The 27,952-nt window shown below is 36.2% G+C and overlaps 1 protein-coding gene across 5 annotated transcripts in view; it reads left to right on the top strand.

The window, feature by feature from the left end:
• Positions 1 to 27,952, top strand: part of GMPR (guanosine monophosphate reductase) — a 90,422-nt gene that overhangs the window by 36,714 nt on the left and 25,756 nt on the right. For all 5 annotated transcript variants that reach the window (XM_031946817.1, XM_031946818.1, XM_031946820.1 and 2 more), the window contains exons 5-6: positions 12,311 to 12,392; positions 21,982 to 22,088. In XM_031946817.1, the coding sequence (XP_031802677.1) occupies positions 12,311 to 12,392; positions 21,982 to 22,088 (189 nt within the window). The remainder of the gene's footprint in view (positions 1 to 12,310; positions 12,393 to 21,981; positions 22,089 to 27,952) is intronic.

Genomic DNA, 27,952 nt, shown 5'->3' with positions numbered 1-27,952 from the left:
TGAATTAATGTTTGTAAAGTGTTTTGGGGATGAAAGATGCCTCACAAGTGCTAAGCATTATTATGATCATTACAATACAGTGAACAAAAGTGATGCTCAAGAATGTCCTTGGCAAATGTCAACAGATCCAGGCCTTCTCATGATAGGATGGTGATTACTGCTAACACACACACACACACACACACCCATGCATGCTTACTTCTTTATTCTTTTGTACTATGGCTGTGGTAATGATGCTTACAGGTGGGGTTAGGAATATAAACCTAAATGTCTCCTTGACTTTTGAACTCATCTGAAATCTGGGTCACTTGAAAATACTGGGGTAAACAGACAATTCTCAGATGAAGAAATTAAAACTATTTCTCGTCATATGAAAAGATGCTCCAAGTCATTATTAATCAGAGAAATGCAAATTAAGACAACTCTAAGATACCACTACACACCTGTCAGATTGGCTAAGATGACAGGAAAAAATAATGATGATTGTTGGAGGGGATGTGGGAAAACTGGGACATTGATGCATTGTTGGTGGAGTTGTGAACGAATCCAACCATTTTGGAGAGTAGTTTGGAACTATGCTCAAAAAGTTATCAAACTGTGCATACCCTTTGATCCAGCAGTGTTACTACTGGGATTATATCCCAAAGAGATTATAAAGAAGGGAAAGGGACCTGTATGTGCACGAATGTTTGTGGCAGCCCTTTTTGTAGTGGCTAGAAACTGGAAACTGAATGGATGTCCATCAGTTGGAGAATGGCTGAATAAATTGTGGTATATGAAAATTATGGAATATTACTGTTCTGTAAGAAATGACCAACAGAATGATTTCAGAAAGGCCTGGAGAGACTTACACGAACTGATGCTGAGTGAAATGAGCAGGACCAGGAGATCATTATATACTTCAACACCAATACTAGATGATGACCAGTTCTGATGGATCAGGCCATCCTCAGCAACGAGATCAACCAAATCATTTCTAATGGAGCAGTAATGAACTGAACCAGCTATGCCCAGAAAAAGAACTCTGGGAGATGACTAAAAACCATTACATTGAATTCCCAATCCCTATATTTATGCACACATGCATTTTTGATTTCCTTCACAAGCTAATTGTACAATAATTCAGAGTCTGATTCTTTTTGTACAGCAAAATAATGTTTTGGTCATGTAAAAAAAAAAAAAAAAAAAAAAAAAAGAAAATACTGGGGTAAGGGACCAGAGCAGGGCAGGAAGTCGAATTTGGAAGGATCTTAGGAGCATAGATTTAGATCTGGAAGAGTCACAGAGACCATTTAGGTACTAAATTCTAGTTTAATCCTCTTATTTCCCACATGAGGAAACTGATAGGCAGCAAGTAGGATGTTTAATAGAAAGCATTTAGAAATAAAAGAAAAAATGAAATTAAAATAAAAATTAGTTTTAAAGTTAAAGGAGCTGTGTAAATCCTTTACTCCTGTGTGATCTTGGACAAGTTCATTAACTTCCTGGACTCCAGTTTCCTTTTCTGTAAGACAAGGGAGTTGTTGACATCCCTTTCAGCTTTAGAGCTTTGATGCATGGAATCTAATGCAGTTATATGACTTACCCGGGTCACACAGGTAAGAAATATCAAAAGTGGAATTTGAACCTGGGTTCTTGGACTTTAGAGCCAGTGCTCTTTCCATTGTATTTAAGAAACAGCTCACTGGGTGAAAAGGGTTATTGTAGAAAAGGATCATTAAACACTTGTGATTTTCTGGTTGGAATGCCAGGTCTGAAGTCAGAGAGACTCATCTTCCTGAGTTAAAATCTGGTCTCAGATATTTCCTAGCTATGTGACCTTGGGCAAGTCATTTGATCTTGTTTGCCTCAGTTTCTCCATCTGTAAAATGAACTGGAAAAGGAAATGGAAGACCTCTTCAGTATCTGCTTAATAGGGTCATGCATGACTGAAACAACTGAAAAACAGTCATCCCTCATGTAGGGATTGGTAGGGACTGGAAATGTGACAGAGAACCATAATAAATTCTCTGGATTTATGTGGTGTATGTTTCTGAAGGTCATATAACAAGAAATCTAAATTAGTCATGCACCATGAAAGATAAATGCTGCCTGTACAGTATTCTAGCCAGAGGTCCCTGTGCAGTGATGGTAACCCAGCAACAGGTGAATAGCTATTTTCTGAACTCTCAGGGAGAGAGAAGACTCAGAACATTCTCCTATTACATTCTTTGATCGGCTGTGAATAAACCCTTTCCTCTACCAGGGAAGGAAATTCCTCTCAGTTAGGGGTCCTAGAGGAGTTAATAAAAGTAAATGAGAAAGAACAATATAAAGGTAACACAAATTGCCTATTGCCACTGGCTAGGGATAAAAATGGGAAGAAGGGTTGAGGAGTTGTTTTTTCTATAGGGCATTTTATTTCTGTTTTGTTTTTTTAAAATTGAGGGGAAAAAAACTATGCCTCTATTTTCCTCTGTTCTCTAAGCCTTCATATCTCTACTTTTAATGTGTTGAAGATCAGTTGTTAATATCAAAAACATAATTGAACTTGGACACTGTATCCCATCACCAGTGGAAAAAAGCAACTATTGGCAGAGCCCTCCCCCATCTGTCTGCTATATTACACCAAGAAGGAACTCCCATGCTTTCTTTACTTGGGCTCAAAGAGTAAATTGAATTTTTCATGACTATTCTAGCTTGTGCTATTTAGAGGCTCCAGGGGACAGGGAAGAAACCAATCAAGTGCTTAAGCTCATTGTGTGTCCCTCCTGCTGTATGATACCATGTTGGCAGCTCTGTATTTGTTCATCCATATGAGATAATTTGTCAGAGATAAAATTAATCTTTCTAATTTCCATGCTAATGGAATGCTTCACTACTATGGAATATGTGGAAATGGTGGAAATCTTAGGGAGTGACTAAGAATCTGTGATGGAAAAGAGAATGACCTGACATAATTTGAGTTCTTAATGAAAGTGATATTCCATCTAAAATGGCCTTCTTGCTATTCTTGGAACTTGGTACTTAATTTCTTGACTCTGGGCCTTTATATGTGCTGGCTGTTTCCCATACCTGAAATGTATTTGTCACATACATTGACCTCCTCTAATCCTTAATTTCCTTCTGGACTCAGCTCATGAGACCACTTCCAAGGGGAGAAAACCTTTTTTGATGCATTTAGTGGTTGATATTCTTCTCTGTCTCTTTAGATTATCACATCTATACCAGTCTGTTAATATATTGTAGTAATGTCCTTTCCCTACCTTCAATAGAATAGATGCTTCTTGAGGGCATGGATTATATTTCAGTACCTTGAACAGCACCTCTGATTTTGAAAGTAAATTCTTTTTGCATTGGATTAGATATCAAGGAACTCACCAGCTAACTAAATTTGAAAAAGAAATGTACACAAGATGAAACAAAGGATGAGTGAGAAGGCATTCTATAATAAATTATTAATAAACTCTATAAGAATAAGGTCTATAAGGCTCAAAATGAACTTAAACTGGGCAGAAAACATAAGGATAACAAAATGGGAATTGAATGTTTTGAGCTATGTTGGAGGAGACTAAAAGGTGACTGTGATTCTCTGATTTCAAGTTCAGCAGTCTTTGCTCTGTGCATACTTTCATCCTCTATCAAGGAAGAAATAGAACTATTGCTTAGCATAGATGGAGATTACCCATCTGTCCTTGATAAATAAAAGTCATCAGACCCAGCTGAACTACATGCCAATGTACTGAAAGACCAGGTAGATGTGATTGCTGAACAAAGATGCAGTGATCTTTGAAAGATTGTGGAGAAGGAGAGGTACCTGAGGGCTTTTTTATTTGTGACACTAATGGAGGTTTTCTTGGCAAATATACTAGTATGGTTTGCTATTTCCTTCTCTAATTCATTTTATAGATGAGGAAACTGAGGCAAATAGTTGTAGTCTTTTGACATCAACTTGGAAAGCTAGTAGAGTGTCCCAAAAATCTGTGTTTAGTTCATTGCTGTTCAACATTTTTTATTAAAGATTTGGATAAAGGCACTGATGGTATTTTTTCTTTTAATTATTAATAATAACAATAGTTTTTACAAGCCAATCATTTTCTTTTTTTCTTTTTTCTTTTTTTAATTTAATAGCCTTTTATTTACAGGATATATACATGGGTAACTTTACAGCATTAACAATTGCCAAACCTCTTGTTCCAATTTTTCACCTCTTACCCCCCCCCACCCCCTCCCCTAAATGGCAGGATGACCAGTAGATGTTAAATATATTAAAATATAACTTAGATACACAATAAGTATGCATGACCAAAACATTATTTTGCTGTACAAAAAGAATCAGACTCTGAAATATTGTACGATTAGCTTGTGAAGGAAGTCAAAAATGCAGGTGTGCATAAATATAGGGATTGGGAATTCAATGTAATGGTTTTTAGTCATCTCCCAGAGTTCTTTTTCTGGGTATAGCTAGTTCAGTTCCTTACTGCTCCATTAGAAATGATTTGGTTGATCTCGTTCAAGCCAATCATTTTCATAAAATTACATGTAGATATTAATGACAGAAAGCGACTATTAATAATATTGATATGTTGCATGGACTTCTTTTTAGTGCAAAGTTTCTCAAAATGTGGCATCTTTCATGACATTGTTATTCATAATTTTTTCAAATATTTATATTTTCTTCTATTTCTTAGTTTTCTTAATATTTCTCTGGTTCCTTACTCAAGTGAGCATGCAAAGAATAAAGAATAAAACAATAACAAGAAATCAGGCTCTCAAAAAATACATGTATAGTCTGGCAAAACAGATTTCCATATTGGCTATGTCCTTAAAAAATATAAATTTCTTTCTTCATTTTAAATTCATTATCTCTCTGAAAGAAGTGAATTGCATGTTTCATCTTTATTCTTTTGGACTAGACATATTTTCCTCTGTAACGTTGTTATTATTTATAGATTTTTTTTTTTTAGTTCTATTCACTTTGCTCTGTGTCAGTTCATAGAAATCTTTGCAATTTCATCTGAAACTGTGTTTTTCCTTGTTTTTTACAATACAATAATATTCCTTTACAGTCATATATCATTATTTGTTTAGCCATTCTTCAATAGGAATATGTTCCTTCACGTTTAGTTTCCAATTTTGGGTTACCCTAAAAAGAGCTGCTATAAATATCTGGGTATATAGAGATTCTTTTTTCTCTTTCTTTGATTTTTTTTGGGGGGGATTTAAGCATAGGGCATATAGCTGGGTCAAAGGGTATATCCACAATTTAATAACTTTTTGACCATAGTTTCAAATTGCTTTTCAGAATGGCTGAATCAATTCATAGCCTTACCCACAGTTCACTAGTGAAGCTGTTTCCCCACAGCCCCTCTTTGTTCAGCAATCACATCTACCTGGTCTTTCAGTACATTGGCATGGAGTTCAGCTGGGTCTGATTGTCATTTTTCTCTTTTTTTCAACATTGCCAGTTTAATTGGTGTGAGATAGAATTTCAAAGTTGCTTATTTTTCATTTATTTAATTATAGTGACGTAGAGCATTTTTCGTTTGCTGCAAAGATTCCCCTCTACCCCCATTTCCCAAATATTGTACCTTCTAATTTTAATTACATTAAATTTGCTTGGGCAAAATGTTTAAAAATTTTCTATTTTGTATGATCCAGTGTATCACTTCTTTAGTCATGAAATATTTTTTTATCTGTAGATCCAAAAAGATAATTTCTTTCTTGCTCCTCTAATCTGCTTATGATATGATCTTTTAAATCTAGGTTATATATCCGTTTGTAGTTTTCTTTGATTTATGGTGTGAAGTCTTTGTTAAATCTAATATCTGCCAGACTATTGTCCAGTTTTTATCATATAGTGAGCCGTATCCATTCTGACTGAAGTTAAAATACTACATTATTCTGTTTATTTGCTTCTGTATGTTGTATACCTAGCCCATTGATCAATGTCCCCCTCCTACTTTTAAAGCTAGCATCAAATTGTTCTATGATTACTGCTTTGTAGGGCAGTTTGAGAACAGATAACTAGTAGACCACCTTCCTCCCACTTTTCTTCATTATTATCCTTGAATTCTTTACCATTTATTCCTATATATGAATTTTGTTATTTTTTCTATTTCTATAAAATATTCTTTGGTAAATTGAGTGGCACAACACTGATTATGTTAGTTACTTATATTTTTATTTTATTTTTTTATCATATTGACTTAAGCTACTCATGAGCAATAAATGTTTCTTCAATTATTTAGGTCTCTCCATTTCTGTAAAGTATTTTATAGTCGAATTCATGTAGTTTCTGGGTGAATCTTGGTAAATACTCTTTTCAAAATTCCATAGCTTCTGTAATTACTTTCTTTATACCCATAGACACACACATACACACACATACACATGCATGTGTGTTTTTCCTCTCTGTGTATGTAAAACCATATGATGCGTACTTCTGTTTATCAGTTCTTTCTCTGGAAGTGAATAGCATCTTCCTTCATAGATTCTTTGTAGTTTATTTGAGTGCACTATTCTTAATAAACTAGTCATTTACAATTATTCTTTGAACAGTATTGCTGCTATTGTTTACGTTGTTCTCTAAGTTCTGCTCATTTTACACTTTGATTATTTCATGCAAGTATTTTCATGCTTTTCTAAAATCAACCTGTTCATCATTTCTTATGGCATAGTAGTATTGCATCACAATTAGATCCTACAATTTGTTGAGCCATTCCCCAGTTGGTAGGCATTCCCTCAATTTCCAGTTTTTTGCCATCACAAAGAGTGCTGCTATAAATATTTTAGAACTTCTAGTGGATTTTCTTTTCCTTTTGTCTTGATCACCTTGGGAAACAGATCTAATAGAGCTTTTACTGGATTAAAGGATATACACAATTTTATAACTCTTTGGGCATGCTTCCAGATTGCTCTCTAAAATGGTTGAATTAGTGGACAGTTCCACCAACAATGTATTGTGTTCCATATATTACTTTTTAAAAAAATGTAGTAAGTTTATTTATTTTTAATATACACCATGTATTGCTTTCAATAGAATTTCTCCTTTTAGCTCTTCTTGATATGTTTTGTTGGGATTATGACAGTGCTAATGGTTTATGTGGATTTGTTTGCTAATAGTATTTTCCGCAGTTATATGTAAAGACAATTTTTAGCATTCATTTTTACAAGATTTTGAGTTCCAAATTTTTCTTCCCTGCTTCCTTCCTCCTTTCCCCTTTTCTTCAAATGGTAAGCAGTTTGATACAGGTTAGCTGTGTTCAGTCATATAAAACATATTTTTGTATTAGTCACAGCTGTGAAAGAAGAAATAGACCCAAAGGAAAAAAGAAAGAGATAAAATAAATAAAAATAGTATGCTTCAAACTGCATTCAGAGTCCATCAATTCTTTATTTAGATAGGGATGAGATTTTCCATCATGAATCCTTTGGGACTGAATCATTGTAATGCTGAGAAGAGCTTAGTCATTCATAATTAATAAGCACACAATATTGCTGTTACTGTGTACAATATTTTTCTGGTTCTGCTCATTCCACTTTGCTTCAGTTTATAAAAGTCTTTCCAGGTATCACTTGGACATCATTTTTTATTGCACAATAGTATTACATTACATTCTCATATCACAACTTATTCAGCCATTCCCCAGTTGATGGGTATTCATTTAATTTCCATTATTTTGCTACCACAAAAAAAAAAAAAAAAAAAAAACAACAACTTATATAAGTATTGTTGCATATATAGATCCTTTTTCCTTTTTAATGGTCTCTTTGGGATATAGATCTAGTAGTAAACTAGGGCATGCACAGTTTGTTTACTCCTTGGACATAGTTATAAATTGCTCTCCAGAATGGTTGTCTCAATGTACAACTTTGCTGTGACTGGGGCTGTAGCCTGATGCAACAGACCTTTCATGTTGACATTCTAAGTTGTCTTTGGCTGGAAAACTATTTCACTCCCCTGTTTTTGAGTTCTGCTGCTCCAGAAAAATTTTAATGGCATTATTTAAAGATGTTCACACGTTTTTGGGGGAGAGCTCAAGTGAGTTTCTGCCTTTCCTCCAACATCTTGGCTTATCCCCCTCCTTCCCCTAGTCTTTGTGCAAAACTTTTTAAATTTAATATAATCAAAATTATTTATTTTACATTTTATATGTTCTCTGGATTTGTTTTACATACTGTAATTGAAGTTGTTTCAATTAATTTTTAGTTGGTTGTCTGTTGTTTTCTAAGTATACATCACATCATCTGCAAAAAACTATAATTTTGTTTTCTCTTGGCTTATGCTCATTCTCTCAATTTCTTTTTCTTGTCATAGTGCTATAACTAGAATTACTAGCAATATATTAGATTGTAGTGGTGATGGTGGGCATCCTTGCTAATTTATCCATGATCTTAATCAAGGCCTCTAACTTCTCCATTGCATGTAATATTCTTTGACTTGGAGAGATATTATTTACTATATTAAAGAAAAGCTCTTTTATCCTAAATGTCATTTTTATCAAATTTATTAATGACAGAAAACTGAAGGGAATAGCTGCTATGATCTAATTTTTTTAAGATTAAAAAAAATCCTGATAGGTTAGAACATGGAGAAAAATTTAAGAAGATAAAATTTTCTAGGGATAAGTAAGATTTCATAAATACAAGGTAGACAAAGTATGGCTAATCAGGAATTTATCTAAGAAAAAATGTTGAGATTTTAGTGAATTAGAAACTAAATATGAATCAACAGTCTAAGTTAGTAGCCACAATAGCCAACTCAATCTTAGACCATGTTAAGAAAAATGTAGTATTCAGTATTGGGGAAATTATAGTCCCATTATACTCTGCCCTGGTCAGATTGTATCTAGAATTCTAGGTTTTTTAAACTTTAATTAATTAATACTTTAATTAAGGATATTAATAAGCATGTGGGTATCCAATGGAGAACAACAAGGATGGTGAAAGGATTCAAAATAATTCCAAGTAAGGGTCAACTAAAGGAATGAGGTATGTTTAGCCTGGAAAAGAGAAAACCTAACAGGGACATGATCGTTTTCTTCAGGTATCTGAAGGATTTCTATGTAGTTGAGGGACCAGATTTGTTCTGTCCCCAGAGGGAAGATCTAGAAATCCTCAGTGGAAGTTGCAAAGAAGAATATTTAAGCCTGATATCAGGAAAAGGCTTCTAACAAGAAAAGCTTTTTAAAAGTAGAATGCATTGCCTCAAGATGCAGTGGGTTTTTCCTTGACTAAAGTTTTAAAACAGAGCTTGGATGATCAGGAATGGATTCTACTGAATGACCTCTGGGCTCTTTTCCACTATTTAGATTCTATTATTTTATAGAGAAGGATCTGGTTCTCTTTGCCTCCATGACTTAGTTTCCTCTCTTGGTGGCAAAGCTGAATGTATAGTTTTTTCTTCTTAGAAGAGAAGCTTATATACTCAATGATATGTAGCTTTTTAAAAATTGTATCATTTTTCTTGATTGGTAGAGAGATTGGTGCTTTATAACCAGGGAGTGAATTGCATATGCTTTCTTTTCCTGGCAAGTTTGGTTTTGGTCTTGCCTTTGATCAAGAGGCCATAGTCTTGGATTATTGGTAGGGCAATATGCCTACCGATCTCTCTATCAATCAGAACTGGTAGAATATTTGGTACATCTACTTAGTGGTAAATCTTCAGTCCAAACATCATCTTTTTTGGATAGACTAAGCCATTGCTTGGCTTTTACCTTGAGGATAAATGAATCTATTTTAAGTCTGGCCTGAAATGCATTGCTATTGAATGAATTTCTGCTGCCTGTAGTAGGTTTTGGCCACTGCCAAGTAAAATTCTGTTCTGTCCAGATGGCATCAGAAACTCGTTCTTAAAAACATGTCCACAATTTTAAAAAAATAGCCACGTGTTTGATTCAATGGAAAATCATTTAGAGAGTCAGGGGATTATCTTTTAGAACCTTTATTCTCACTCCTTTTAAGTTCCCTCTTCAAAATAGTAAGCATGTTAGAGCATGGATGTGACTGATAAAAAATGGCCAGCATCACACACCAAATATGTCCAGTCCCCAGCACTCGGCCCCTTTCCAAGTATGCTATTCATCCTTTTGGGGAATCTCCTTGTCAGAGGCTTCTCATAATTTCTCATGAAGGCCTTTTCTGAGGAACTACTATCTCTGACTTCACACCCATGCAGCAAGAGAAGCTTGGACTATTGCCAACCCAGATGCATGTTTGAGGTTAGTAGCTTCTTCAGACTTCCTGGAATCTCTTAATTTACTGCAAATGGATTTCAGAAATCCATATTGTTTTCAAAAGAAAGAAAGTTACGTTTCAGTGCCTATGGTCAGTGAGAGATTTTTTCTTCAGGTAGGTACTGATGACTAGAAGCAGTAAGATACAAGACTACTAACAAGAGGTGTGACATATTAGAAAGAACATTGAGGGGCAGTGAGGTGGTGCAATGGATAGAGCAACAGCCCTGAAGTCAGGAGGATCCGAGTTCAAATGTGACCTCAGACCTTTAATGCTTCCTGGCCGTGTGACCCTGGGCAAGTCACTTAACCCCAGCCAAAAAAAAAATAAAGAAATAAAGGACATTGAAATAGTTACCAGGGCGCATAAGTTGTCCTCACTAGGGTTTTATATACACCAATTCATTGTGTGACCTTGGTAAAGAAGCTGGCACACTCACTCATGATTTACAGTTTTTTAAATTGTCACTCACTTTAATCACTGTGCTATGGTTTGATCTTTCTCAAATGAGAGACCTTTAAAGTCTTTTCCCATTGATATTTTTTTCTAGTGCCCCAGCTCCTCTAGTGACCTTATAGAGGTTTCCAGATGACACAATGGATAAAGCACTGGGATTCGAGATAATAATATTGTTATTCAGTCATCTTAGTTGTGTCCAATTCTATGTGACTGGGTTTCTCTTGGCAAAAATACTGGAATGGTTTGCATTTCCTTTTCCAAATCATTTTTACAGATGAGGAACAGAGGCAAATGGTGTTAAGTGACTTGCCCAACTAGTAAGTGTTTGAGGCCAGACTTGAACTCAGGGAGATGAATCAGAAACTGTTTCAAAAAAAAAAAATAATACCTGTAATACTGGCTTAAATTAACTCCAAGTAGAAGTTTATTTCATACTTGCAAAATTTTGAAAGAGAAAAACCCCTGAAAATATAGTCCTTCCATCAAGTTCTTTTACTAAAGGAAACAGTTGTTTAAAAGCTTGAAAGTCATGACAAGTATTACAAGGTGAATTTGGAACTAATTTGAAGAAATGTCAGTGCTACAAAATATAGTTGAAATTTCATTTGAAAACAGTGCTTTCTGTTTCATATTTGATCATCACAAGTTTAATGTCATACCTGAAAATTTGCTTAAGACTCTTAGAATCCTTTATGTAAGTGCCTCATTTACACTGCATTAATGAGTTTTCACTTCATTTTGAATCTTATATAGTCTTCTGAAGCAGTGTTTTGCCATACTAAAAAAAATCCCTTATGTTACAGCATCTAACAGAGTTCAAGAAAAGAAAAATTGATAGGATAGGTCTTAGATCACAGGACATGGCAAGAGAGCCCTTAGGCAAGGCATTTCATTTCTCATAGACTCAATTTCTTCATCTGTAAAATGGCATAATAACAAGACCTACTACATAAAATTATAAAATTCAAATGAGATAATGTATATAAAGTGCTTTGCACTTTTGCATTTAGATGTATTATCTAAATGTTAACTATTATTATTGTTCCTCAAGGTGGCTTATAGAGATCTTAAAGTCAAGTATCCAATCTTCTTATATCTTATGCTATTATGCCCAACCCCAACCATTTATTCTGCAGTAGAGTGACACTGTTCTGTTTACTGTTCCTCAAACAAGGCTCCATCTCCAGACTTCAGACATTTTCACTGAATGTCTTCATGCCTGAAATGTTCTCCTTCTTCATCTCTGTCTAATGTCTTTCCTCCTTCCTTCAAGTGCCAGCTAAAGTTGCATCTTCTGCTGGAAACTATTCTTTATGCCCTTTAATTCTAGGGTCTCCCTTCTGTTGATTAAATAGTTGATCCTATATAGAGCTTGTTTGTACATAGTGGTTTGCATGTTGTCTCCCCCATTAGAAGGTTCCCTTCTTGAGACCAGAAACTGTCTTTCCTTGCTTTCCTTTGTATCCCCAGTGCTTAGCATAGTGCCCAGTACACAGTAGGTGCTTAATAAGTGTTTATTGAGAGATTGACTTATAGGGGAGGAAGCTAGGAGTTGTGGAGCCCAGATGTAGAATCTTTTCTACACCTTCTAGGAAAACACCTTGAGTTAATAATGCTGTTCTTTCTGTCTCAGGCAGGTAATGTGGTAACTGGAGAGATGGTAGAGGAGCTTATTCTTTCTGGAGCAGACATCATCAAAGTGGGAATTGGACCAGGTAAGGACTGCGATAGTGTATGACAGGGGTCCTCAAACTTTTTAAATGGGGGGCTAGTTCACTGTCCCTCAGACTGTTGGAGGGCCGGACTATAGTAAAAACAAAAACTATGAACAAATTCCTATGCATGCTGCATATATCTTATTTTGAAGTGAAGAAACAAAACAGGAACAAATAAAATATTTAAAATGAAGTTAAGTCAACAAACTTACCAGTATTTCAATGGGAACTATGGGCCTGCTTTTGGCTAATGAGATGGTCAATGTATGGTTCCATATTTGTCACTGCTAGTCGTAACAAGTGATGCAAGTGTGCATCCGTTAGTCTTAATCTGGTTGGAGATTTCAAATGTTTCATTCTAGAAAAAGTCTGTTCACAGACATAAGTGCTGCCAAAGATGGTTGCCATTTTGAGTGCATGGTTCTTGAGATGAGGAAATATCTCAGAGGGGAGAGATGCATAGAATTGTGAAGGCTGCTTGACTTGAACACGTCTTTCAGAGAGTCACAATTCTGCAGTTCAGCCAGTTCTATTTGGTAAATTGTATCCACATTTTCAATGTCAATAAAAAATGGGTTACGGAAAAGCTGTATGTCCTGTTCATGGAGATGAAGCTCTTTAAATCTAAATTGGAACTCCTTTTGCAATTTTTCCAGTGAATCCACACATGTTTTGTTTGGGAATGCAATCAGCGGTTTTTCCGCTAATAGATTTTGAGTTGCGGGGAGATGGCAGAAGTTTTCCTCCTTTACTTGTTTGATGAGGAGGCCTAATTTTACTTCAAATGCTTTGACATGTGATTGCATATCACAGATGAGCTTCCCCTTTCCTTGAAGTTGCATATTGAAATTGTTGAGTAGCTCTGTTACATCTGTCAGAAAGGCAAGGTGCTATTTCCATTCTGCATCATTGAGCTCTGGTACTTTTTTGTTTTTTGAAAGCAGAAAAGTTGTAATCTGTGGAAGTAAATTATAGAAACGTTTTAAAACTCTCCTTCAACTCAGCCAATGGACTTCTGTGTGATATAGAACATCTTCATACTCAACATTTAGCTCAGACAGAAATTCCTGAAATTGTCTGTGATTTAGTGCATTAGCTCTAATGAAGTTAACACAAGATACCACAATTTTCATAACAGAGTTCCACATCAGTGATTTACTCCACAGCGCTTGATGGTGGATGAGGCAGTGTATGGCTATTGGATGAGAATGGTTATGTTTGTCCATCTCTTGGTTAATGTGAGCAATTACTCCTTTCTTAGACCCCACCATGCTAGGAGCACCATCAGTTGTCACGCTGGCTAGTTTAGCCCAGTCCAGCTCCAAACCATTCATAGTTTGGCAAACCTTTTCATAGATATTCTCTCCTGTAGTTGTTCCTTTAATGCTTTGTAGTGCAGCAAGCTCTTCTATGACTTCAAAATAATCATTCATCCCACAAATAAAAATTAGAAGTTGTGCAGAATCAGGAACATCATTGCTTTCGTTGAGTGCCAAGGGAAAATAAGAAATTTTTTTATGGAATTTTGCAAATGCTGATGCAGATTGTTCCCATTTCTTCAATCCTCTGTGTAATTGTAGGTCCTGAAAGACTCACTGTACTAAATAAATTGGTCTTCTCTGGACACATCTCTTTGGCAACAAAAAGAAGGCATTCTTTAACAAATTCTCCCTCCATGAATGGTCTGCCAGTGCATCTTGGCAGCTTGAAAACTTGCTTGCAGTGATGAAATATTTAGTTGCTTCTGCTTCACAAAAGTATTTTGCTGAGTTGTCAATGTATTTTTCAGTTTTAATATTTTATCTTTTCTCACTTCTCCAATCAAACAATCATACTTATCTTTATGTTGAGTTTAATAGTGTCCATGCAAATTATATTCTTTGAACACAGACACTATATTCTGGCATATGAGACATACAGCTCTCTCCTTGTACTGGATGAAAAAGTAATCATAAGTCCACTGTTCTTTGAATATCCTACACTCTGAGTCAATTTTTCTTTTTCTTGACATCATTATTTCCTAGGGATTCCAAATTGCTATTAGTAAAATACCAATATACATATATGTAGCACTACAAAAACAATATACCAGCAATAACTTTGCCCACACAGAGACATACAGACTGCAATGCCCAACTTCCTCCAAGCTGCCACTGTGCTGTGATGCCTCCATTTCCCACACTCTCTCTTACTCTTCACGCTCCCGCTTCCAACCTTCACTGCTGCAGTGAATTCCCCCTGCAGCAGCCGTGACATGCGCAGCATGCACTGTACATCCTTCACGCCTGTCTGTTGTGGCGGCTGCCGTTACTGTACAAGGTGGTGGGCCTTCAGTTCTCCGTCTTCTGCTCCCTTCCCCACACCACACACCCCAGCTGGGAACTCACCTCACCTCAGTATCGCCTCACACTCTGTCTCCCCCGCCTCAGCCCAGTGCCGGAAGTGTGCGTTGCTAACACAAGTTTAGGTCGAATGTCACTTCCGGTCTGATTTTGCCATAACCCAGCGGGCCGTATAAATGTCCTCAGTGGGCTACATCGGCCCGTGGGCTCTAGTTTGAGGACCCCTAGTGTATGAGAAGCATATTGAGGAGAGAGGAGAGAGTAGGGAAGAAGTTCCTATTGTTAGGGAATGAGTCATTGATAGAAAAATGGCCACTGATCTTGGAGAATCTTTAAGTGAGTTTATCCAAAATTTGGATAATTGATTGTGATTTTAGTACATGTGTACCGAAGGAAAGAATGCTGGCTTCATTGATTCCTCAGACTAAGACCCTCTAAGGGGGAAGGTGGAACATCTGTGGCAAAAATGTTTTACTCTTTCCATATTAAATACAAAAAAATTCTTAAGTACTTTTGTATGCAAGGACACTTTTAGGAAGTGGGCATACAAAGATGGAAAATAACATAGTATCTGACCTCAAGGATCTTATAATCTGTTTGAAAAGGGAAGATTAAAAATATGTTTTTAAAATAATGACACGAAATAGAATGTTATAGGAACAAAGGAGAGCTAGCATAAATGTTAGGAGAACTTAGGAGAGAAAGGACTGATTGGAATATGGATCCTACATATGGCTAGTTCAAATCTGAAGTCCACATTTAGCTTCATATCTTGGGCTTTTCCACATTCACATTTTTCTTGTTAGGGCTCTAATTTTCCAGCCTGTCCCAAGGTGTAAGACTTTTGACTACTCTTCCTGTGGATAGAGTGGAGACCATACTCATTCACAAGGGCCATCTCCACAAAAGTTCTGACCTTAGCTTAACTCTCCTAATGCTTCCTCTGAGTTAACCCTTGGAGCCCAGATGGCTCTTTTCTCTGAGGAAGAACCACTGGTCTTGTGGGAGAAAGTATATGATGCTAGCTCTGCAACTTTGCTGTATCCCCCAGGGGCCCTTCGGAACTAGTTGGAAAGTACCCAAATGAAGTACATAGTCCAGAATGACTAGAATGGTTATGTGGAGAGGTGTTCCTTATCTGTATTCTATTCATTTATTCAATATTAAGATCTTGCTAAACCAGGTAAAGGGCTAACAATAATGGGATTAAGATAAGATTTTTATTGAATAAGAATGAATAAAATAATATTTTTATTCCTCAAGAACTTAAAACTCTGCCAGCAGGAGAGAGAGGGATGAAACTCATGCAAAATTACAACATGGGCAGTGATAAGTTCAAAGAAGTACAAATTGTTATGAGGTGAGACTGGAGGGGGGTCCCTTCTGACTGAGAAGATCAAAGAAGAAGCTTCTTGAATGGCATTTAGGCCATAATTTCAAGGACAAGTAGGATTTCAGTGGACAAAGAAGTTGCATTCTAGGCATAGGGATCAGGCAGTGGTAAGAAATCTGAGATGCCTATTTTTAGAATTCTCCATGATCCCCTATTTTTCTATTTACTTTTGCTTTCAAAGATCTAGAGCTGGAAGGGATCTTAGAATTCACCTAATTCATCTCCCTTATTTCAAGGAAGGAACAGAAACTGATAGCCCAAGGTTATCAAGGGCAGGATTAAAATCTAAGAATACTCCTTTATACCTAACTACTGTCATTTAAACTCATTTTCAAGTCAAGATAAGAGGCATTTATTAAGAATCTATGTTTCAGGCACCTTGCCAAGTGCTAGAGATATAAAACATGGCAAACAACATCTTTGCTTTCAAAGAGTTCACAGTATAATTGGGGAGATAACATGCAGACTCATCTTATATGTACATAGAAAATATATACAGGATAAATCAGATACAATCTCAGAGTCAGGGCCCTAAGATTAAGGAAGGCTGGGACAAGCTTCTAGCAGAAGGGGAGACTTTTCCTGAAACTTGAAGAAAGTCACGAAGAGGAAATGAAAAGGGCAATCCCAGTTTTGGGGGAGCAATCAGTGAAGGTGCACAATGAAATCAATGTCACGAGATCACAGAGTTACTGAGGGGAGTGAAAGATATGAAGACTAGAAATGCAGGAAAGGGTTAAGTATTGAAGGGTTTTAAAAGCCAAGCAGAGGATTTTATATTTTATTTTCTTCTGACTATGAATTAAATGAAGAGGTGGTAACAGGAGGTAAAGATATTTTCAGATAAGCTTGAGTCAGATTGTGGAAGGTCCTGAAGTCTCAGCTAAAGCATTTGTGCTTTGTATAATGGACAATAGGCAGTCATTAAGAATTCTGGACAGGGATATTACAAGAATGATCTCAAATATCAATATTAATCTGGCAGTGATGTATGGATTGGAAGGGAAATAGACTGAAGGTGGGTTGACTAGTTAGGAGACTGTTGTAATAGTTCACATGAGAAGAGGGCAGAGTTTTTTACATTTTTGGAACTACCTTTCAAGGAGCAGAGTCATAGGAACATAGAATTCTTCTTTGTAATAACTAGGAGAGGCAATCAGTAGGAAGTGATGAGTGTCTTCCTTATCCCTGGCCCTATGAGGAGTCTCCTACCAGAAGGCTAACAATGAACCATCGTGCTTCAGATAAAAGCCTTGCTAATTTGTACCCCCCAAGAAAGGTAGCCACTTTTATGGTTTTGGTTGAAGGAGAAGAATTATATCTGAACATTTTGGTGACACTAAAATCTTGTTAACATGATTTAGTTCAGTGTCAAGTTGCTTTTTTATTGTATTATTTCCCATTTCTCTTCTCCCTCTGTTTTGCCGCCCAAAAAGACTAATGGGAAAGGAAGGAAAGCAAATTTCTGTTTAAAGAATTTCTTATATATGTCAGAAGAGAAATAAGCTTAAGAAATCTTGATTAGGCATAAAAAAGTATTTCTTTGTTAATCTCAGCTGTCACTAACAATTAAACATTGGGTAAGTCACTTAAGCTTTTGGTCCTTGGCTTCTTCTTCTGAAAAATGAGGAGATTGGAGTATATGGTCTCTCAGGTTTCATCCAGCTTTGAACCAATGATCCAATGAAAGGGTTGGAATAGATGATTTGGGAGAAATGATGAAAAAAGATTTCTTGAACTTGATTTTCCCTCAGACTGCAGTACACTTTTAGTGTGTGCTTTGTCCTTATTTTCAAGATGTTTGATCTGTGTGCCCTCAACTTTTTTTGGGGGGAAGTACATGGACCCCCTCTGACAGTTTGATGAATCTTATGGATCCCTTTTCAAGATCATCTTTTAAAATATATAAAATTAAATATATAGGATTACAAAAGAAACCAATTATATGGAAATACAATTATCAAAATAATTTTAAAAACAGTTTCCAGTCCTCAGGTCAAGAATTCCTTTTTTAAAGAATTAGAAAATGTCTAAAGAGCTAGAGTTCAGGACAATGGATATTTTTCAGATGTTTTGGAATAAATGAATGACTAACAAACATATAGTTGGAGCTTCTTAATAATGAATTAGATATCTGTTGGTCTTGGATGATTTAAGATCTCTGCCTTTGGGCAAATCTACACTTGACTGGTAGATTCCAGAGGTCTCTACAATCTACTGAGGTATGGCAGAAAAACTAGAATTTTTAGATTTTATTTTGGGCTGAGTTTGGTCCCTTTTAAGGTTTAAGTATCTATGACTTTTCACCTGTAAAGCATATTGAATTGGGATAATCTCTAAGAACCCTTTGAATTCTAAACTTGTATGAAATTATTCTTGTATGGATGATAATTATCAAATACATGTTCTTCACTTCTCCCATTTATTTCCTTTATTCGGGTCAGTCAATAGTTAATAATAGTCATTACCATTTATTCAACATCTACTATGTGCTAAACACTGTGCTAAGCACTAGGGATACAAATACAAAAAAAAAAAAAAAAAAGAAAAAAAGTCTCTGACCTCAAAGAGTTTACAATTTAATGTAAGACAACATCAAAAGAAAGGTGAAAAACTAGGGGAGAGAAGGTTGGAAAGGGTGGTGGATTAGAAGTATAAGGCTTGGAGGGCATGATGAAGAACTCATTGAAGTCCCAAATGAATGCAATAGGTAGCCACGAGAGAATGAGCTGTGTGCACTGTCCCTTTCTCCTTAAATGAGAGATGAGCAGTTAATGCCTCTACCTTTCAGAGGGTCAGAGGGTACTGATGAGAAGTGAGTTCCAAGGCTGTTTAGTTCTTGCAGGATGACAATATTTGTCATGAGGTTCCTGGGGATGTGGTGGAAAAGCCAAAGAAGTTCAAAACATGAAATAAGGCAGAAAATAAGTAAGGGCAGTGGAGGAGTAGCAGTTGGCGACAGATAGGGAGGGATAAAATAATTTCTTTAGGATACTCAGAGCTGTTTGGCTCCTGCCACAATCCTGTTTGCTTTTGATTGAAGATACTTCACTGAGGTAAAGAGATTCAAATAATATAAAATAGCTATTAAAGGCAGGACACATGATAGAAAACTTTAAAGTTACCACCCACTTGGCCAACTCTCCAGAACCCCATGGAAAGTTGAGGCTGTTCTAGTATTCTGAATCCTTCTCTGTGGCTTGACTTGGGCTATTTGGCCCCACCCCTGATTTAAAGAATGACTGCCCTGGAGATGTCCTGGAATTCCCTATCACTCAATCAATTAACAGACACTTTTGAAGAATGGATTATATGTCAGATACTGCTCTAGATGTGGAAAATACAAGTTCCAAATTTAAATAACCCTGCCAACTGGAGGAATCAACAGGTACATACATAGGTATATGTAAAAATAGATACAATTGTAGGAGAAAAGCATCAGTAGTTGAGGTGTTCAGAAAAATCTCATGTAAAAGGTGGCATTTGAATAGAGATTTGAGGAAAAATAGAGATTCTAAGAGATGGGTTAAAGAGAAAGTACTTTGCAGGCATGAGGGACAGCTAGAGAAAGACATAGTAGAAATGGAATGCCCTATTGGGAGGAATGGCAAGGCCAATTTGAGTAGACTTTTGTATATAGGAAAAGGAGTATATGTAACAGAGCTAGAAGACAGGTTGGGGGAAAATTGTGAAGAGCTTCAAGTGACAAATATGGCTCAATTAAACCTTTACATGAAGGGATTTGGGAAGGAGAACTACCATGGTGGGAGGAGGTAGCTCCAGTAGGATTTTCCTGACATGCAGGGCTTAGATGGTGCCTTTTGTTTTCTTCATTTACTCCACTGAGGCTGGGCTGTTTAATCCTAGTTTCTATGAGAAGGCAGACTAATTCCACATATCTGACAATTTGCATTTCTACCAAAACGAATATAAACCTTGCTAAGGAGATTCGGCTCTGAGGCACAATTTTCCATTTGTCCTCCCCTTTTTTATTCAAGGAAGACTCATGGTATATCGTGTCATTTTACATGTGAAAGTGTATGTATATGTGGTATTTAGCTCGGTTTAAAGTGACTATCATAAAACAAATTGGACAAAATGCAATGATACTGGCCAGCCATCAGGCAGAGTTGCTATGGGCAACAGGTCTTGCTGTATCCCAGGTGATGAGATGTGGCAAGAGGAGGACCAGGTGAGAAAATAGGAGACTAATTTATATGTGTGTGACCTTGTATAAATTATTTTTCCTTTAAAAGTTGTAGTTTTTTCATCAATAAAATAAAGATTATAATATCTGTATCCATCTTATGTTGATTGAAAAGAACAAATGAGGCATTTTGAAAACTCTTCAAGTTTGCAATTAAGAATCTTGAATTTAGGTCCTTAATTTGGCATACTGACTGGCTGTGTAATCTTATGTCACTTAATCTTTCTGAGCTAAACTACAGAAACTAAAGTTTCATTTACAGAATTAAGGTGTTTGATCAGTTGATCTGCTAAAAAGTGCATGGTACAATAGGAAAAACACCAGCCCCAGAGTCAGAGGATCTGGTTTCAAATTTTACCATGTTTGCTTTTTATGTAGGCAACCTTGGGCAAGGCAGTCAGCTTCCCCGGGCTTCAGTTTTCTCATCTTAAAAAAAAGAAGGTTTGACTTAAAAACTTTGAGTTTCTGTTCAGCTTTATAATGATGATCCAATGATCTAGTTGCTCTAATTTTAATAGTCTGTGCTTTACAAATACAAAATATGATTATCTCTTTTCCACAGTTTTTTTTTTAATTTGGCCGTATTAATGAAAACTAATTTTAATTTTTTAATCATAATAGCTTTTTTTCCCAAATGTATGCAAAGATAGTTTTCAACATTCAGCCCTGCAAAACCTTGTATTCCAAATTTTTCTCCCTATCTCCCCACATCTTCCCTCTCCTAGACAGCATGTAATTCAATATAGATTAAAATGTATAATTATTCTAAACAATTTCCACATTTATCATGCTGTGCAAGAAAAATCAGATCAAAAGGGGAAAAATGAGAAAGAAAAGCAACATAACGACAACAAAAAAGGTGAAAATAGTATGCTTTGATCCACAATCAGTCTTCTTAGTTCTTTCTCTGGATGTGAATGACTTTCTCCATCATAAGTCTATTGGAATTCCCTTGAATCACTTCATTGTTGAAAGAGTAAGTTCATCACAGCTGATCACACAATCTTCTTGTTGCTATATACAGTGTTCTCCTGGTTCTACTCACTTCATTTAGCATCAGTTCCTGTAAGTCTTTCCAGGCTTTTCTGAAATCAGCCTGCTTATCATTTCTCATAGAATATAACATTCTATTACATCCATATACCAAATCTTATTCATCCATTCCCCAACTGATGGGCATTCTCTCATTTTCTAGTTCCCTACTATTACAAAAAGAGCTGCTACAAACATTTTTGTACATACAGGTCCTTTTCCATTTTTAATGATCTCTTTAGGTTAAGTCCAGTAAAGACACTGCTAGATCAAAGGGCATGCACAATTTGCTAGCCTGATATGGTTATATTTTAAAAAATTGTAGGGTAGCCTTACAAGGATATTTTGATTGATTCACTTGATACTGAAAATGAGTGTGTAATGTGTAGCATGTGTGCAGAGAGGGACAGAGACAGAGAAGGAGAGAGACAGAGACAGAAAGAGACAGAGGGAGGGACAGAGACAGAGAAGACAGGGAGACAGAGGGAGAGACAGAGATAGAGGGACACAGACAGAGACAGGGAAAGAAAGGAAAAGTATTCTTTTGTTCCCTCACTTGGTGTCAGTGAGTGTTCCTTAATCTTCTCACAATTGGTCTTGTCTTCCTCTTGACAGGTTCTGTGTGCACCACTCGAACCAAGACTGGTGTGGGCTATCCTCAGCTGAGTGCTGTTATTGAGTGTGCTGACTCTGCCCATGGTCTCAAGGGACACATTATCTCTGTAAGTTGGGACTTTAGTCTTGTGGTGAGGGTGGGATAGAGGCAGGGATGGGAGCTATGAAGGGAAATTATGCTTCTCAGCCTTAGCCTAGGCCATTGTACTCCCTGTCCAATGTCACCTGGAGCCATTTGTGGATCTAATCTCCTGGGACATGTAAAAAAAAAAAAGACATCATAAAACTATAAATGTTGCAAGAAAACTTCACTAATGCAGACTAAATGGGTGAAATGATTTGAACAAGTTAGTGAAGAGTCCATATTAGAGTACAGCTCAAAAAGAAAGGTGTGGCTTGTAGTACTTTTATATTTTATTTTATTTTACTGTGAGTGTATTAAGTGGTTTGTATATAATGTCACACAATTAAGAGTCAAGTGTCTGAGACAAGACTTGAACTCAGCTCCTCCTGACTTCAGTATTCTATTGGGTACTGTACCACTGAGCTGTCTCTACCTTTATATTTTAAAATAAAAGCTATGTAAATATGAATGAATTTGGTGACCTTGAAAAAATTACTTTAGATTTCTAGGACTTGTTTTCTTTATTTGTAATAATGAAGGGATTGAAATAAGTAACCTCTTAAGATTGTCAGGTTTATGGACAAATAGACAAAGGGCTGGACTTAAAAGTAGGGAAGATCTGAGTTCATAATCTTGTCCCAGATATTTCCTGGCTGTGTATCTCTGGGAAAATCAATTAACCTTGGTCAAGTTTAGTTTCCTCATCTGCTAAATAGGGATAATAGCATCTACTTTATAATGTTGTGAAGATCAAGTGAGATAATATATGGATAATACTTTTCAAATCTTGAAGTTCTATACAAACAGTAGCTATTATTATTTTGAATGATCGTTCTCATAAATTAATTATGTTAATGACAAATGCACGTAGAGTTCCAGAACTTTAAAATTGGAAGGTAATGTAGATAATCAGTTGCCAGGTCTCTTTGATTCTACTTTCACAGCATATCTCATATCTGTCCTCTGTCCTCCATTCATATGGCTACTGCCTTAGCTCAAGCCCTTATCAGTTCTCTACCAGATTATTGTAAGAAGCTGTAACAGCTTCTTAACTGTTCTCCTTAGCACTGCTCTCTACTCTGCCTTCCATATAACTGCCAGAATCATCTTCCCAAAGCACATGAATGAACATAAAACTCCTGTACTTTCAACCCTCTCCAGGTTTCTTCCATTGACTGGAAGAAAAAAAATACAAATTCTTGAGCCTGGCACCTAAAGACCCCTATAATCTGGTTACCACTTACTGTTCCATATTGATTTCATATTAATCCCCTTTATGAACTCTGTGTTCCAAACAAACAGAATTGCCAGTTGTCTTTAGAATTTGGCATTCTTCCTTCTGTTTCTTTTCTTTCTTCTCATGAACTGGACCTTGGGTTCCGTCCTCATCTTCACCTCTCAGAATTCCCATCTTCCTTCAAAGCTTAACTCAGCTCAGCTGTTACTCTTCATGTGAAATGTTCTTTGATTCCCTCCCAGATATTCATGATATATTCTCTCTGTTTCTTCCTTTGCCTCTCTTTCTCTCCTCCTTCGGTCTTTTTGCTCTCTCGTCTTTCTCCTCCTATCCCCCTTTCCTCCTCTCTTTTCATCCTTCCCTCTCTCCTTCTATCTCTATCTGTTGTCTTTCTCTTCTCTTTTCATATAACCTTGTATTTACTTATATGGTTACATGCTTTATGCCTAAGTAGACTATAAGCTTCCTGAGGGCAGACATTTTGTTTTTGTCTTTGCATCCCCAGCTTCCAACATGGAGCCCTGCACATAATAAGTATTTAGTAAAAATTTGGTCAATTGAGTTAATTTTGAGTACAATTCCTACTCAATGAAGAATCATCTCTTCACCATGCTTACCCATAGCCATACAGTTTCTGCTTAATTGTACTGAGTTAAGGAAAATTCACTACCACTTTTGGAAACTTATTTCATTGTTGAATAGGTATATTCATAAAGGGGTTCTCCCTTATGTGGAAATGAAATCTGTTTTTCTGTAGCTTCTGCTCACTGAGGTAGCTGAGATATAGTTAGCATAAAGTGCACTTGACTTTGGAGTCATATGACCTGGGTCCAAACCTAACTCTTTCTCTTATTACCTGGGTAAAACTTAAGAAAGTCATTTAACCACTCTGAACTATAATTTTTAAAACTACAAAACGAACATAACAATACTAGTATTTTATATATATATATATATATATATATATATATATATATATATTATGGAATTGTCTTGTGATGAGATGATGTATATGAATTGCAAAGTACCATTTGACATTGGCTTTTATTGTTGATTCCTGTTCAGCCTTTAGGAGCAGAGTAGCAGAAATTTATTTCTCTCATTCCTTTTATTTTTCTAGATGTTTGACAGCCCTTCAAATAGTTAAAACGTCATAGTCTTTTCTTCTTTAGGCTGACCTTTTCCTTATAAAATTTGTCTCCAGGACCCCTCACAATGTTGCTGTTGGATTTATTTTGGTTTATCAGTGGCCCTCTAATAAGGTGGCAAATGATCAGGATCAAATACAATGACCCTTACAGGTGTGATCTGATCTGTGCAGAGCATACTAATTTATAGTTCCCTACCGATCAGTATAATACATCTCTACCAATACAACCTTAAACTGTGTTTCCTTTTTCAGTGGTTGTATTATACTGCTGGCTTCTATTAAGACTGTGATCAGCTAAGTCCTGAATATCATTTTCACATGGGTGTCTGCAAAGCCAAATCTTCTTCCTGTACTTGTGGAATTTGTTGTTTGTACCTAAATGTCAAACTTTGCATTTGTCTTTGTTGAATTTTCAGCCCACCATCCCATTCTGTTGTCATGGTGCTAACTAGCCACATTAGCTTTGTGTTCTGTATGATTTGATAAATATGATCTTTTGTGTCAGCCCCCTCCCTCTTTATAAAAAATTAAGTAGTATAAAACCAATAGCAGATCTCCATGAACCCTTCACAAGAAAGAACTTCCTTTAGAGTTTTTCAATAACTAATCATTTAATCAATCAATGTTTATTGAATTTCTACTCTGTGTGTGTAACGCTACTGTGATTACAACCTCACAGTAGTCTTTCTGTTCTTTATGGAGAATATGCTTTTACATCTCAGCAGATAACTAACTGGAGGCCAGTTATGTACTTCATCCTGTCAGAGATACGTGAGAGATCTGGGGCTTCTCCATTAGAGGGGCTGGTGGTACGAGGGACTCTTTTTTGCTTATTGTTGTATCCTGAAGACTTAGCACAGTGTCTCGCACATAATTGTCAGATGATTAGCACGCTGGGATCCTCCTCCTTGCCTCCAGCCAAGCAGAATGTACATTTTGGATTTTTCCCAGCACTGGTAATGGATTTTATGGACTCAGCCATGCTTCCTCACATGGCTCCCTCTTATTACCAAATACACATTTGTGAGACAGCTGTGGCCACAGAACAAAGTGATGCTAACTGGCCTGCAGAGGAAAGGAGCCCATAGCCTTGGCCTTATTAGCACTGAGCTAACTAGTTGAACTAGCTAAGGTTCAAAAGGATCATCACTCCACAACCACTTTCTAATGTTGTTTCACAATTACATTTTTGTTGCCAATAATTCTGAATCCGCTGGAAACCCACCAGACTTTTTGGTTACTGCCTTTTTGTTCAATTGCCAGCTGTCTCATTTTACACTTTAGTTGCTGAAAAAGCACATCTGCTCTATTAAAGTGAAGAAGCAAGCCACAGCAAGGAGTCAGTTGGGCCCAGGGGGCTATGCTTGGGATAGTGTTTCTGTTTATTAGAACTTTTCTTCCATACTTAAAAAAGCAGGAGTGTTTTCCAGTAAAGCTCAGACCTGAAAAATTCAGGGTAAGTCCAGCAAATAAAAAAAATATGAAGATTTCCCCCCTCTCTCCTATATCATTTACTAGAGCATGAGTTCATCACCTTTTTTATGTCTTGGACTTCTTGGGCAAATTGGTGAAGTATGTGAACCCATCTCAGAATCATATTTTTAAATGCATAAAATAAAAATACCCATACGACTGCAGAAGGAAACAATTGTATTGATATACTGTTAAAACATATTTAAAAAACAAGTTCACACACCCTAGGTAAAGAGATACAGAAGGAACAGAAATTAGAAGCTGGAAAATACTTTCAAAATATGTAGCACATATGTCTCATTTTAAAAATAAAGAAACTGAGGCCCAAAAAAATGAAGTCATTTTTATATTGTCAGATGGGGGCTGAACTGAAAAAGACCCAGATTTTTCTGACTCCCATTTCTACATTTTTTTCATCATATTATGCTCTTTCTTTTAAAAAAAATAATCATTCCTCTCCTAAAACTCTTCAAAATAATTTTTACATTTTCCCCAATACCAGCTCTGCAATGTGAGTGACAAAAACAACCAAGTCTTATGTAACCATTTACAAGAGAATAGTAGTTTTATTAATTTTTTAAAAATATTGTTCATGATGCATTTTTTCTGTAGCAGAAATATTATTTTTATGATGCATTTATTTTTACTGCAGCAGACCAACATTATTAATTTTTTTTGATCAAGCTATTATTAAGTTTTACTTTTGGTCCTGCCTTCTTCAATATTTTTTTAATCAATGAAAATATAGTTAGCCTAATTATCAGACTGAAGAAGACCAAGAAAAACTTAGAGGAATAGGTTATATCATGATGACAGAATGAAGGCTATAATTTCATTTCAAAAAGTTATTAATCCTGAACCTAAACTATGAGATAAAAGCAAATAATGTAAAACATTACATTTAGGTTTAAAAAATTGTACAAATAATATGGAGCAAAATTGACTTGCCAGTCATTCATGTGAATCTCAGGATTGCAGTTGACAACTAGCTCAAACTGAACCAATACAGAGGTTGATTGAATTAATAGAAATGTAGCATTCTGGGATGATCATGGGAAATAATAATACTGCTGTATCTTGCTACTGTCAGACCACATTTGAAGTATCTTCAACTCACTGTTCATTGGGAATATCTCATATTTAGAATCGCAACCATTAAGTGAATGCTTATTGATGGTCTAAAAATAATGTGATTCTTAATATTCTATACACATTTTCCCTACATAGCTTTTATTATAGCTAGTGAAAGGGGACCACTCAGGAATAAAGGGCCTTTATATTTTTTTCTTTCTTTCATGGATTAACATGAACCAAAACCTTATCACTATATAACCAAACTACTGAAAATAAGGCTCTTGTTTGTAATACAGTCATTTTTCAGTTGTGTCCTACTCTTCATGACCCCATTTGCGGCTTTCTTGGCAAAGATAATGGGGTGGTTTGCAATTTCCTTCTTCAGCACATTTTACGGATGTTGGAATTGAAGCAAAGAGTTAAGTGACTTGTCCAGTGTCATATAGCTAGTAAGTGTTTACACCTAGATTTGAACTTAGAAGATGAATTTTCCTGACTACAGGCCTGGCACTCTATTGTACCACCTAAGCTGCCTAAACCTCTCTATTAATATTTATTTAGATTGTTCTTTAACAGAAGACTGTTCTGTTGCCAGGACTGTCTTAAACCCTCTGAGATTGGTAAGACCTTCTAGAACTCGTGTCAGTCTTTGAAGCTTGTCTGACCTTCAGAAACCCAGTATCATTTCTACCCATGGCGAGCATCATAAAATCATAGGTTGTGAGCTGGAAGGGATGTCAGAAGCCATCTGGTCCAATTCCCTCATTGGATGGATGAAGAAACTGAGGCTGAGGAAGGTGATATAGCTTCCCTAAGATTGCACAAGGAGAGATGAGATTTGTACTGAGATCCCTGATCCCCAAGGAACTGTTTTTCCCCATGTTCCATGCCACCTTCTTTAACTAATAATGAC

The sequence above is a fragment of the Sarcophilus harrisii genome, chromosome 1 (assembly GCF_902635505.1).
Source record: "Sarcophilus harrisii chromosome 1, mSarHar1.11, whole genome shotgun sequence".
In the NCBI taxonomy this organism is placed as follows: Eukaryota; Metazoa; Chordata; class Mammalia; order Dasyuromorphia; family Dasyuridae; genus Sarcophilus; species Sarcophilus harrisii.
The sequence above is the reverse complement of the archived record's forward strand: the minus strand, read 5'-3'. Positions and strand labels throughout refer to the sequence as shown.